Here is a 14,721-nt window from a genome sequence, read left to right as displayed (position 1 = left end):
CTAATGAAATCCAATTGTTCATTTGTAATAGGACATGTTCTAGGCCTCAACTTATTACCACTAATGTGGAATTTATTAAATTTGGGAGAAAAAATACCAATACAGAAAGTGATTTTTTATTAAGAAGAACTAGTGTAAGAGAACTAGCTTCTATGATTGTTTAAACATTTAACCTGTTAAAAAGAAAGTGATATTGTAATAAAACTAAAATATAAGGCTGCTATTGAGAAAAAAATATTACTAGGATACTTGAAGACCATATCAACAGGAAACGTCATAGAGATTAAAGAAAAGGGAAAATCAGTATGTGGAAAAACAGTATGTTTTTATTTTTTATTTCTATGAAAAGAAGGTTTAGAGTGGCAATACTGAATTATGAAATACATTTATATTTCTTTCTGTTGGATTTTAAGACAGCAAACCCTTTAAAATTGCCTTAAGTTACAAAAAGCTGACTTAAGCTGGGCATTTCTTCAACAATACTTATTTTAACAGTAATGCACATGCCTATATTATAAAGTTTTAAAACTATCAGAAGAGGCCAGTAAGATGGCTTAGCAGGTAAGATACCTGCTGTTAAGCATGACAACATGAGTTCAACTTCGAGGGTCCATGTGGTTGAAGGAAAGAACTCCTTCCCTCAAGTTGTCCTGCAACTTCCACACGTACTGCGGCATACAATAAGCATGTGTTCAGACACACACACGCACACACACACACACACACACACACGATAGATAAATAAATAAATGAATAAACATAAAAAACGGCAGAAAGGTAGCTCAGCAGGTAAAAGCTCCTGTTGCCAGGTCTGATGACCTCAAGTTGTACCACAGGGACCCACATGATGGAAGGAGAGAATGGATTCTTGAGGACCTCTGTGTGTGACACTCCCATGCACAAAATAAACTCTAAAATGCAATAAAAGCCTCAAAGGCACAACATTAATCCTACCTGACACTATCTACAGACTCAATATATCTCTATCAAAATCCCAACAATGTAACAGCGGGACTAAGGTACATTATATGTAAGTATGAAAATGTTGTAATTAAACCCCTTATTTTATACATGGTAAATAGAAAGAAGAATTTCAATAGATGCTGGAATACAAACAGAAAATCAATTCTAAAGCTTTTATATGGACTTTCAAGAGATGTTCAAAACAAACAATCCTGAAAAAAGCTGGAAGATTCATACTTCTAGAGTATTAGAATGGAATGGCCATCAAAATAATATGAAATTGGTGTAAGGACAGACAAGCTGACTAATGAACTAGAAGGCAACAGTTTCTCTGCAAATAGTGATGAAAAGACTAGGCATTTACATGCCACTCACTCCACACTCTGCAAACGGCTCAGTATGAATAGACATCTTAAATGCTAAGAGCTATAAAGCTCTTGAAGAAAATAGAGAAACATCTCTATGATAGTAGATTTGGCAATGGTTTCTTGTATTGACATTAAAAGTAAAGGCAACAAAAAATTAAATTGGAGTCCATAAATACTGAACAATCATATATTAGATAAGGGATTAATATCTACAACATATAAAGAACTAAAATGACATAAGAAAAATAGGAACAAATGATAAAGGACTTGGATAGACATTTCTTCCAAGCAGATAAACAATTGCTCAGTATATATTAGAGATGTCCACTATTATCAGATGTTACAAAAGTGTGAATTAAAACTATAAGGAAATAGCCACTTTGGGACAGGCATGGTGGTTAGAGGAAGGAAGACTATGAGGCTTGAGGCTACCATGTGCTACACAGTGAGTTCAAGAAAAGCCTGGGACACAGATAAATTCTGCCTTATAACAAACAAAATAACTACTTGCACCTATTAGGATATCTACGGTTTTTTCTAAGAAGATGCAAATTAGCAAGTGTTGATGATATGGGAAGGCTGGGACCATTGTGCATGCCTGACAAGGATGTAAAGTGGTGCAGCTGATATTGAACATCTTCAGAAAGCTCAACATTCAGTGTGTACATAACCAACAATGTTATTCCTACGTATATAGCCAAAAGAATAATAATAAAAAAGGCATCTAAACAGCATGCCAATATCCACTGCAGTGTGATTCACAATAGGAAAAAGGAGGAAGCTACCCAAGTATCGATCAACAGACACACAGATAAACAAAATGCAGTACACACAGAAAACTAGGTATCTGGCCAGATAAAAGAATGAAATTGTGATGTGCTACGACACTTATGAAGCCTTAAAAACATTCAGTAAATAAGATAGTACAAAAAGACAAATATTGTACGCTCCTACTCATTATACTTCTAGACTTGACAAATTATACAAGCAGAAAGTAATGGGGGCAAGACAGAGTGTGAGAGGGAATGAACGGAGGAGTAGGTTTATCTGCAGAGTGGTTTGAGCTGCAGTGTTGACCAAAAACCAGAGAGATGGAAACACCAGCACTTAACTGACTTTCTGTTTTTTTTCAGTCTGAGATTCCAGCCTAGAATATGATGACAACCACATTTGGGGAGGGGCAAGTCTTGCAGAGCACTCTCTCCAAATCTAGTCAATCTGACAATCAAGAGGAGGCACCACAATGTGCAGGCTAAGATATGGAAGAAGGGTGTGGAGCTTCCATGCTGTGTCTGGCAATGCCATTCTCCAGGAAGCCCTGTGTGCTTGGCTATGCAGAAACTCCCTGAACATTGTTAATTTGCCTCATCACAGAAATAATTTAACACTTACATGTGTTTTCTGAACACAACACTATAAACCTCAAATTTACAAAATAAAATTTATTAAAAACAGCAAAGTAAGCTAAAGAGATGGCTTTGTGGTTAAGAGCTCTCACTGCTCTTCCAGAGACCTGAGTTCAGTTCTCAGCATCCACATTGGGTGGCTCACAAGTGTCTTTAACTCCAGTTCCAGGGAGATCTGATAGAATCTCCTGGCCTCTTCTGTACTTGTGCACATGTGGCCTACACTCACACAGACACACAAAGGGATTAAAAATAAACCTAAACAAAAAAAAAATCAGAACAGACTGTAACCTTTAATTACATCATTGTTTTCCTTATGAAAACACAACAATCCTGGTGTTGAAGATGGCGCTGGTTAAAGAAACAAGCTCTTCATCCCCCAGAAGGGCTTTACCAATTGGATGTTAATATTTTATGTGCTAATTTTCTTAACTAATAAGATTCAATTTCAAAGTACCTTTTTTCTTTAACTAAGCACTTACTTTTTTGGTCAGAGAATCATCAGAATCAGAAGGCATTCTTGTTGATACATGAAATATTACTTCTACTGTAGAGGTAGCAAAATATGGAGTGGTCAGTCCAGTGCTTTTGTTCTTCTGTAATCCTCCCATGAAACCACAATGATTTGTAAGATTTATCTGGAAACAATGAAGAATTACATAAGACATAACCAACCACAATAACAACAATAAAACCCTCAGAAGCACTGTTGAAAAAGAAAAAAAAAACCACTTTACAAAGGCATTGGGAATAAGGTCTTTTCTTTCTGCTACACTCATAGATCAGTGCCTTGCTCAGCCATCATCAGAGAAGCTTCCTCCTGCAGCACATATGGGAATAAATAGAGACCCCAGCCAGACATTATGCAGAAAATGAGAGCCCTTGGAGCACTAAGCCCTAAACAGATCGTCTCCATCAAATCCCTTCCCTTAAGGCTCAGGGAAGCCCACAGAAGAGGAGGCAGAAAGAGTGTAAGAGCCAGAGGGGAAGGAAGACACCAAGGAAACAAGGTCCTCTAAATCAGCAAGACTGACCCACATGTGACCTCAAGAGACTGAAAAGGCATGCACGAGGCCTGCATCAGATGGGGCCCTAGAGCTGAAGGAGAAGTGCGTATATGGCCCCATTTCTAACTCAGAATCAATCTTCAAGTGATAAACACTTGCAAATGAAAGTTTAATTTCCTCCAAGAAAATCTCACTGGGGAAACAAACTATTCTTAAGGGGAGGCTGCATGGCCAGCAGTAAATCGCCAGGAGAAAACAAACTCAATGGCATCTTTGGAGAATCCTTGTCTCATAATATTATGTCAAGACTTTTCCATCTTTTCTCTTTTTAAAAACATTTTTATCTTATTACTGTTCATTTTTACTTATGTAAATATTTTTTCTTCTCTTATTTTACCCTACAGGTCCTGTGCATATATATTATGGCTTCCAGAGTATGTGAATGAGTGGGTCTGTTTCTTGTGCCTTCTCTTAGGGTCTTTTCCTTCTGGTTTGTTTTGTCTTATTCTGATGCGTTAGCTTTTGTTTTATCTTATTATATTACATTTTATTATTATCCCCTAGAAGCTTGCTCTTTAATGAGAGACAGAAAAAGGGTAGATCTGGTTGTTGAGGGGAGGTGGGGAGGAACTGGGAGGAGTAGAGGGAGGGGAAAACAATCAGGATATATTGTGAGAAAAAAATCTATTTTCAATAAAGGGGGTAAACAGGAATAAGGTCTTTTGTATGCTATTGGCCAATATTAAATCTAGCATTACAACTGGCTGTCTGTGTCTGTGGGGTCTACATCTATAGATTCAACCAACTAAAGATTGAAAGTGTTCATAAAAGATGAGCTTGTACCAAACAAATGCAAACTTTTATCTCCTGTTATTAATATTTCCTAAATAATATAGTATGATAGCTATTTTATTTGATACAGGGTCTCATATAGCCCAGAATGGCCTTTAAGTCCTGATCTCCTGTCTCTACCTCCCAAGTGTCGGGCTCAAAAGCATGTGCCACCACTCCTGGCCTGATGTAATAACTACTTATACAATATATACATTTTATTGGGTATTATGAGTAATCCATATATTATTCAGGAAAATGTCATTTTATATAAAAGATGTGAGTAATGTGATTTTGGTTTCTGAAGGAGATCCTGGAACTAATCCTCACATATAACAAAAGGCAATTTTATTAGAGGTGATTTGTTCACCCCAGTATTTTTTTTAAACAGTAAAGATCTCTAATAGGTAGGAGTTAATTTAAAGAAATTAGCTGTTGTTTATTATAAACTTACATTAGGCCACTAGGGGCTAACAGTAAACTATAATGGCTTTGGGGGGACACTAAGGTCAGAGTAAAAGTCAAATCGGAAATGACTTGGGGGAATGTTAAAAAAATGTCATCTTCAAAATATGATCAATTAAATGTCTCATATTTATTCATAAAACTGTCTCCCTTGTCAGTATCCATTACAGCCTAGAATAAAAAATGTGAAAAAAAACCCACAAAATTTAACTGCATTACAAGAACATTTTAAAAACTACCAGATGATCTGTATGAGGATCTGGAAACATTTTAAGTCAAATACAATATATAATATATATCAGTATCAGGGTTGTAGCACTGGATGGTTCCCTGGACCTATTTGATGCACAGAAGTCAAGAAATTGTTCGGTTAAGGGATGAAATCACTGGCTTTCCCGGCCTCCTCTGACACCATCTGATATTTCCCCAGTGTGGGGAGCTTCTCATTACTGCCTTGTGAAAATGAAAGGCTAGGTTTCCTATCTCACCTTTGATGTATATATGCAGTTTTTCTAGGGGCTCATTTCCTGGTTCCTTACAGGCTTCTTCAGCTGACGAACAGTGCGACCCCAATCAGGAAGCAGCGAGCAATGAATGCCGTGCTCAGCTTGCTTTCCCCCTGGATTCAGTCTGGGACCCCAACCCATGGAATGATATCCCCCAAATGTAGAGTGGAGTTTTTCACCTCAATTAACCTAATTTAAAAGGTCCCTCATGTCTAGAGATTGGTTTCCATGATGAGTCTAAATCTCATTAGATTGACAACAAAATAAAGCATCACAGCATGCATTCCCTTTTATAGTTAATATTCGCTTGTAGGGTACACTACATTTATTCACTCATTCACTTACAAACATTGATATGGGTTGTTTTGGCATTTTGTTATTATGCAGCAATGAACACAGATGAGTAAGTTTAAGCTTTTATTTTTGCTGGGTGTGCACTCAGCAGAAGCATTTCGTTTTAAAGAAGACCTGGTTAGTTTTATGTCAAATTAACACAATCTGAAGTTATCTGAAAGGAGGGAACCTTAAATGAGAAAATGCCTCCGTAAGATCCAGCTGTAAGGTGTTTTCTTAATTAATGATTAATGGAAGAGGGCCTAGCCCATTATGCCTGGTGCTATCCTTAGGCTGGTGGTCCTGGGTTCTACATGAAAGCAGGCTGAGCAAGCCATCAGCTCCTGCCTTCAGGCTCCTGCCTGGTTTGAGTTCCTGTCCTGACTTCCTTTGATGACTAACAGTGATGTGGAAGTGTAAGCCAGGTAATCCTTTCCTCCCCACGTTCTTCTTCTGGTCATGGTGTTTCATCACAGCAACAGTAACCCTAACCTGGACATATGGCGTCTCTATATTTAACTACACAATCAAGTATGTTGCACCCCCTCTAGCAGAATATGAGAGTTCAGATTGCTCTAAATCCTATGCAAAGATATTACTTGACTCTTAACCTAAGAGATACTCATTATGGTTTCCTCCTTTATTTCCCTGATGGCTTATGATATCAAGATTTTACCTATCTTTAGAGTAATATCTATCATGGTCCTGTGGCCATTTTTTAATTGGAGGATTTAATACATGAGTACATTTGCATTATTTCATACAGTAGCATTTGTATTATTTTTACCTCCCTCCCCCAAAACTCCTCATGTTCCCTCAATAATTTCCTCTTGAAATCATGATTGATTTTTCTTTATTTTCGTTGTTCTGAGTCCAATTAGTGTTGCTCTTGTTTGCATGTTTAGGGATTATCACTGAGGAGTGTGGTCCTATTCCTGGGGGTGGGGGTGGGGAACCTGCTTTTTCCTCCCTCAGCAGCCACTGACTGTTGATCTTCATCCAGGGAATTTTCTTCCATCTATATTGTCTACTAATGTAGACTTTGGGCTTTTTTTTTTTTTTAACTGAATCACAATCTACTTTTTAATTTGTATGAGTTCTTCAAATATTCTAAGTACAAATCTTTTCTCAAACATGATTTGCAATTACTTTCCCCAATCTGTGGAGCTTTTCACTTTGCTGACAGTGTACCTTTTTTTGTTTAGTTTTGTTTTTTCGAGACAGGGTTTCTCTGTATTGCTTTGGAGGCTGTCCTGGAACTCGCTCTGTAGACCAGGCTGACCTCGAAGTCACAGAGATCTGCCTGCCTCTGCCTCCTGAGTGCTGGGATTAATGGCTTATATCATCAACACCCACGCTGATAGTATCCTTTGAAGCTCAAAAGTTTTAATTTTGATGAGTGTTATTTTCCTTCTTGCTCATGCTTTTAGTGTTAGGTCTAAGAGATCTTTGCCAAATCCAAGGTCATAAATATCTGCACATATATTATCTTCTAAGTGTTTTGTAATTTTAGGTCTTTGATCCATTTTGAGTTAATTCTTATATATAGTATGGTCTGACTTCATTTAAATATTTTAGTTTTAATTATGTGTGTATGCCTATGTTGTCAGTGTTTGTGTTCATGTGTGGTAGAGGTATGTGCACATGACTGCAAGTACCTGCAGAGGCTAGAAGAGGGTTGTTGGGTACTCTAGAACTTGAAGGTTATTTTGTTGTTTTGTTTTTGTTTCTTCATATAGCTATCTGGGTATGGCAGCAACATTTGTTGAAAAGATTATCCATTCACCACTGGATGGCCTAGGTAAAAAAATCATTGACTATAAATATGTAGGCTTATTTCTGTACTGTATGTTCAATTCCACTGATCCGTAGGTCTATCCTTTTGCTAATACCACACTGTCTCCATTAGTATTGTTTAGTAGAAATTTTGAAATCAGGAGGTCTTCCCAATTTGCTCTTCTTCCCCTCACTTTTAGTAATGGTTCTACAGTTCTTCAATACAAAAAAAAATATCCATTTGTTGTGTTCTCAAGGCATTTTTACACATACCATCTTAACTGAATCTTTTTGTCATCTCTCCTGGGTAACAAAATATATTATATGTGAGAAAAAGAAATAGATGCTTAGAGAGCTTACATAATTAACATAAAGTATACTAGCTAGTAACCCATATAATACATACTGAGTGGGACAGGAAAAGCCTATGTATTAAGACACTGTGGAAAGTATTGATATTAAAGGCAGAAGTCAGTAAGATACAAGTGTCAGCCCACTGTAAGTTTATAGTCTAGTGCAATGGTCTTCAACAACTTTATCAGATACCCTCAATAGAAATTTTAGGAAATAATTGTCAACTGTAAGAAAAGGTTTCATTGTAAGTTTAAATGGCTACCAAAGTTATTATTTCCATGATACTGCTTTAAAGATACAGTCATCAAAACCAAAGTCACTTGTTGAATCTGAAGTTTGTGAATTTGTTAGTTGGCTAGCTAGTGAGCAATCAGGATGTTTGTCTCTATTCTCAGTGCTGGGATTACAGATCCCTGCCACTGTGCCTAGCTTTTCCATGGTTGCTGGGGATCCAAACTCAGGTCCTCATGCTTGCTAGGTGACCACTCAACTAACTGATCCACTTTCTAGTCCCTTGTGGAATTATTTTGTAATCAGTATAGCACAGCAATGGAATATACACTATTTAGACTACTCAGTATAGGTAACTTGGGTATATTTTAAAGAATATAGGAGGATATGATTAGTTCAAGATGCAAGTATCCCATTATTTTATATGAGAGACTGGAACATTCTTAGATTCTGGTATCTGAAGGTTGACTGAGGGATAAATATAAAATGATGGTTGGTATAACCTAAAAACAGTACCTCCCAACCAAGACCAGCTACAAAATCTTCATATGCTTGGCTTCCTCCTATATTGGTGAGAATGGAGTATTTATCTTCTTGTCCTTCCGCAACGTAAAATACTGCAATCTTGTGTGTCTCTCGGCTACAAAACAAAAGGTTATACCATTCATTTGTTTATTGAATTTTATATATAGAGTATAAAGCAATAAGAATATGAAAAATACTTAGATGCTATAGTCTACAGAAGGACAAAATAATTGCAACATAAATAAATAAAAGGCATGATTACTTGTGATTGGAAAAAATAATACTTAAAGTAATAAGAAATTAGGTAAAGGTATGAATTTAGCAAATAAAGACAAAGAGTATGGGCAAGGATAGATATATATGAATGCACGAATCATCTAAAGAGTTGATCATTATGCAGTGTGACTGAAACTCAGGGTTAAAGTGACTGTTCTAGAACTGAGTAACTACCAGAAGGGTGTGTATTCTCCAAAACTGCACACAACAATGGAAGAAACACACACACGCACGTACACACGCACGTACACACGCACGTACACACGCACGTACACACACACACACACACACACACACACACACACACACACACACACACCCCTGCATGGGTTAACTGCCGAATTCCTGGACATTTAACTTCATTTTTCTCTGAATTTAAAAGTTTTCATAAAAGCAAACTTCTAATAAGTCTGGCAACCCAAGCTCACTAGACCATCTATGTTTGGTGAATGCTGGCAAACTTTAGGGCCAGAAATTTAAATTGGAAGGACTTATACGTACTTCCTGATTTCAAAATTGGACCATAAGTAATTTTTGTTGCCAAATTACATATAAATAAAAGATTAGATCACAGATACCAACAAATAGAAACAAATAAGTATTTAAAACTGAAGCCTGCAATAAGATTTTCCTACATATTTGAAAAGTTAAGTCATGACTATGAGTTTCCATGCCAGCAACAAAGAGGCTCCAGCAAGTTTCTGTAACTGCTGGTATTTCACTTCAGGTGGGGAAGACACAGGGACACTTTCAATGTGCTCAACACAGTGCTAGCATAATGCAGTTTATGAAGTCAATTGTAATGGTGGGGCCAGGGGTGCTTCCAGAATTACAGAGTATGGATCTGGATGGCCTCTTCTGAAATAAAATCCAATTTAACTGGTGAAAATTACTATGTTAAAAAAAACTCAGCATTTTAAAAATGTGTCCTGAAGGAATAAAGAAACAGAAAATCTTCATGCAAGAAAATCTACTAAATCTTGGCAAAAACAGAGTTACGAACAGAGGAGTCACTTTTGTTTCCTTATACCCCAGTTCCTCAGCTCCGTGGTACCCAAGTTTTGCCCTAAGCACTCTATTTAGGCCTAGCAAAGAGAGGTTTCCGCTCCCTTTAGCTTTTAGTCTGGGGCTAAGGTTAGTAGTATATTTATTATCGTTTCCTATCTCCATGTTCCAGAAGTTGTGGCCTAGATCTTCTGCTGTGTCTCCAGCACCCCATCTTAGCACAGATGCTCTAGGCATGAAAGGCTAAGAGTCCCAACATTCTTCCTTCCACATGTACTTGGAAGAGAAGAGTGGAAGTCCTGCTAGGAGTAGTAAGCTAACAAGACTAAGAACTGCCTGGGATCACAGTCAATTCTGAGTCAAGGATCCTGTGCACATGCAGTAGGCTGTACTTAAGAGCAACTAAAACAGTGGTTCTCAACCTTTGGGTCGCAACCTTTGGGGACATGGAGGTCACCTAAGACCATAAGAAAACACAGATATTTACTGACTCATAACAGTAACAAAATTGCAGTTATGAAACAGCAATAAAAATAAATTTATGGTTGGGGGCCACCACAATATAAGGAGCTATGTTAAAGGTCTCAGCACTAGGAAGGTTGAGAACCACTGAAATAGTATGATGACCAAAGAATCTCACAGGCACAGCATAATATTCATAACTCTGAGCCAACTCTAAGGAATCTAAGAATTGAGATTAATAACCAATCACTACTTGTATGTCTAGAAATCTGTGTACACCCTCAAGATTATACATATTTTGGAATGGTCAGAGAGTAAACCTTTAAGCTACTGGTCTCTGGATGGAGGAGAGACAAAAACAGAAACATTTTGAATTGCGGTGGTAGCCTCCAAGCACACATAACCAACAGTAAATAACAAAAATATCATTAGCTTAGGAAGGTTGTGTTCAAGCACAAATTCTGAGCCATAAGTGATGTAAAGCCAGGGAAGACCCCCACCCCAGGGAGTGGTCTACCTAGACAAGAAAAATAAGTTTAAAAATCTGAGTGGGAGGTTAGAGGCTCACAGTGTTTAGAAATAAAGCTGCTAAGAATTAAACGACCAAGCACTACAACTAACATACTTAAACTATATTTATTTTTATGTGTGTGGATATTTTTTTGTCTGCATGTTTCTACACTATGCATGTAGTGCCTGAGGAGGCCAGTAGAGTGCTCCGGAAACTAGAGTTACAGCCATGTGGGTTCTGTGAACTAAACCTGCACTCTCTGCAAGAGCAACAACTACTCTTAACCTATGAAGCCTCTGTCCAGCCTCCACTAAGCTTCTAATTCAAATCACAGATAAAACTGAAAACAAAATGGGAAGAAACCATGCAAACTGTGAAAGAGAGCTGAAATGATCCTACCAATGCCACACTAACATATTAACCTGAAACAACCCAGAAAAATCTGTAAAACCAGGATGTTTCTTTAAGATAGCCAACCAACTTTTCTTAATCTTTCATCTAGATGAAAAAAAAATCCTGAGCATGCAAGATGGCCCAGTAGGTAAAAGCAGTAGCCACACAAGTCAGATAACCTGAGTCTAGTACTTGGAACCATAGAAAGGTAGGAGAGAACTGACTACCACAAAGTTGTTCTTTTATCTCCTCCCCCATCACTATCTTACCCCCCTCCCCCACAATAAAAAATTAAAAAAGGAAAAAGGAATCAAGTTACCAAAATCATACTTTATTTAAAAAGATAAGAATACTATTAATAAATGCATATCAACAAATAGATTAAAAACAATTCCAAGAAAGATATAAACTGCTAAAACTAAATTTAAGAAAAAACTGAAAGGCTCACTATGTAACTGAGTCTAGCCTACAATTTACTACATAGCACAGGTTAGCCTTAAACTGGTGATTCTCTTGCCTCAACCTTCCCACTGTTTGCATTATAATTGCCAAGTCTAGTTGGTCAGTTGCATTTTGAAAATGGTAACATGGAAATTAGGTGAGAAAAACAAGTTTCATTAACAAGTAGTATGGGAATAGTCTGATAAACAAAGGGAATGAATTTAGATTTTTTTGTTTTTGTTTTTTTTGAGACAGGGTTTCTCTGTGGCTTTGGAGGCTGTTGTCCTGGAACTAGCTTTTGTAGACCAGGCTGGTCTCAAACACACAGAGATTGGTCTGTCTCTGCCTCCTGAGTGCTGGGATTAAAGGCATGGGCCACCAACACCCAGCAGAATTTAGAATCTTATACCACCTAAAAAAGGTAAATCAAAATGAATCATAGACCCAAATATAAGAGCTGAAACTATTAAAGTTTCTAAAAGAATCACAGAATTTAGAATTAGGTCAGGACTTAATATTATTAGTAGAACCTTTACTAATGTCCACACAGTGTAAATAAGCCATTATCAGCTCTGAATTTTTTGTATTACAGATGATATAAAAATGGTGAAATGACAACCTACATAATGAGAGAAAGTATTTGTAAGTCATAGCTATAACTGTATAAAGAACTCTTTAATTCATTACTAAAAGTATAACACAAAAGGCAGGCAGTGATGGGGCTGGAGAGATGGCTCAGCACGTAAAGGGATCTGCTTTTCCTGCAGAGGACTCTGGCTCAGCCCCAGCACCCACACAGAAGCTTACAGCCATCTCTATGTCCAGTTCCAGGGCATCTGACATCCTCTTCTGGCTTCTTCAGGCAACAGGCACACACATGTTGCATATACATACATGCAGACACACACTATACACATGAAACAAAAATATCTTTTAAAATGATAGGCGAAGAATTTCGTTTGCTAGGACTTCTATAACAAACTATACAAAATAGGTGGTTTTGACAGTGCTGTGTCTCTCAAGGCAATGGGGTGAGAAATCTTCCAATAATTTAGTGATTGTAACAGTCCTCTGCATTTCTCACATTTTAACAACTGTATCTGTGATTGTCTGGTCGCTAGCATTCTTTATATGTGCATGTGTCCTTCTTAAAAGAACAGCAGTGACATTTGGGAGCAAATTTAATCCAGTATGACCTTATCTTAATTACATCTGTGCTATGATTTCCAAATTACACTCTGAGGTTCTGGGTAGACAGGAAAATTTTAGAAGGCATATTTAGAACAGTACAAAAATATTTAAATAATTCCCTTAAAAGATATACAAATGGCCATTTTAAATACTTAAAAACACCCCATAATATATGGCAAATCAAAATCACAAGACCTGACGCCCTATTCCACTAAACTGAATTTAAAAGGCAGGCAGTAATGAGCAGGCCATGACAGAGAAGGTAGAGCCCACACAAATGGCTAGTAAGGATCAGAAATGTTACAGCTGCTATACAAATCAGGATGGCACTTACTCAACATATTAAAGAAAGCAGTTCTAAAATTGGATTGTACTGATGCTTATTTAGTGAACATTATTAAAAACTAACATATTAATTAAGTGTATCTCAATACTGGTTTGTCAATTTTAAAAACTAAGACATGAAGATGTCAATAACAAGAGAAACTGTTGAGGCAGGATACCATATAGAAACACTGTCTACTTGGCCATCAATTTTATTTTTAAACCTAACACTAACACTGCTCAGATATTAAAATATGCTTAAACTGGAATTAAATTTAGTTAATTGGATAAATTAAGAAGGTCAGCAGTGGTTTATGGCAAGGCTTTCCAGAAACACTGCTGCTTAAATTGGGAATTGAAAGGCTGGATAGATGCTATGCTATACCTTTAGCTAGAACTTACAATCTGGGATTATTTCATTGTTAATAAAAAAACTAAACTAAACAACAGCCAAGAAAGATAACATTAGTTCTAGGTATAAGAAAAAGAAAACAATGCTTATGAAAGTGATAAAAATAACAACAGAAATGAATGAATTAGAAACAGAACATAGGAACTGAAGAGGGAGCTCAGTTGGTAAAGTACTTGCTTTGCAGGCACAAGGATCTGAATTTGATCCCCCAAACCAATTTGAAAAAAAAAGGAAGCAGGTGTGTTGGTATGTACTTATAATACCAGTGCCTGACTAGGGAAACTTCCAGAGATATACTAGGATAACCCCAATTAAGAATCTAAGCAATAGGGGAGAGGCTATCTTAAATGCCCTTCCCTTATAATGAGATTGATATCTACCTTTATATGCCATCACAGAACCTTCATCCAGAAGCTGATGGAAACAGAAGCAGAGACCCACAGCTAAGCACTAAGTCGAATTCCTGGAATCCAGTTGCAGAGAGGGAGGAGTGATGAACAAAGGGGTCAAGACCATGCTGGGAAAACCCAAAGAAACAGCTGACCTGAGCAAGGGGGAGCTGACTGACAGCTTGGAAACCAGCATAGGACAGAACCAGGTTCCCTGCACATGGGTGTCAGTTAGGAGGCCTGGACAATCTACGGGGCCCCTGGTAATGGAACAACATTTATACCTAGTGTACGAATGGACATTGGGAGCCCATTCCACATAGAGTGATACTCTCTCAGCCTAGACACACAGGGGAGGGCCTAAGCCTTGCCTCAAATGCCTCAAATGATGTGACAGACTTTGATGATCCCCCATAGAAGGCCTCACCCTTTCTATGGAGCAGAAGAGGGATGGGATGGGGGTTAGTGGGGGAGCATGGGATAATGGGAGGGAGAGGGAACTGGAATTTATATATAAAAATAAAATTGTTTCTAATTTAAATTAGAAAAAAA

The 14,721-nt window shown here is 37.4% G+C and overlaps 1 protein-coding gene across 12 annotated transcripts in view; it reads right to left on the bottom strand.

Moving 5' to 3' along the window:
- The window catches only part of Ralgapa1 (Ral GTPase activating protein catalytic subunit alpha 1), a 202,448-nt gene that overhangs the window by 44,219 nt on the left and 143,508 nt on the right, over positions 1-14,721 (bottom strand). For 11 of the 12 annotated variants that reach the window (XR_005876329.1, XM_040743064.1, XM_040743065.1 and 8 more), the window contains 2 exons: positions 8,757-8,880; positions 3,220-3,375 (listed from right to left, as the gene is read on the bottom strand). Coding sequence is in view for 11 of the 12 variants with exons in the window: in XM_040743064.1 (XP_040598998.1) it covers positions 3,220-3,375; positions 8,757-8,880 (280 nt within the window). In the remaining variant the exon portion in view is untranslated. Of the gene's footprint in view, positions 1-3,215; positions 3,376-8,756; positions 8,881-14,721 lie in introns of all 12 variants that reach the window. The other variant, XM_040743071.1, reaches the window with a different exon arrangement.

The sequence above is a fragment of the Mesocricetus auratus genome, unplaced genomic scaffold (genome assembly GCF_017639785.1).
Source record: "Mesocricetus auratus isolate SY011 unplaced genomic scaffold, BCM_Maur_2.0 Super-Scaffold_15014, whole genome shotgun sequence".
Classification (NCBI taxonomy): Eukaryota; Metazoa; Chordata; class Mammalia; order Rodentia; family Cricetidae; genus Mesocricetus; species Mesocricetus auratus.
The sequence above is the reverse complement of the archived record's forward strand: the minus strand, read 5'-3'. Positions and strand labels throughout refer to the sequence as shown.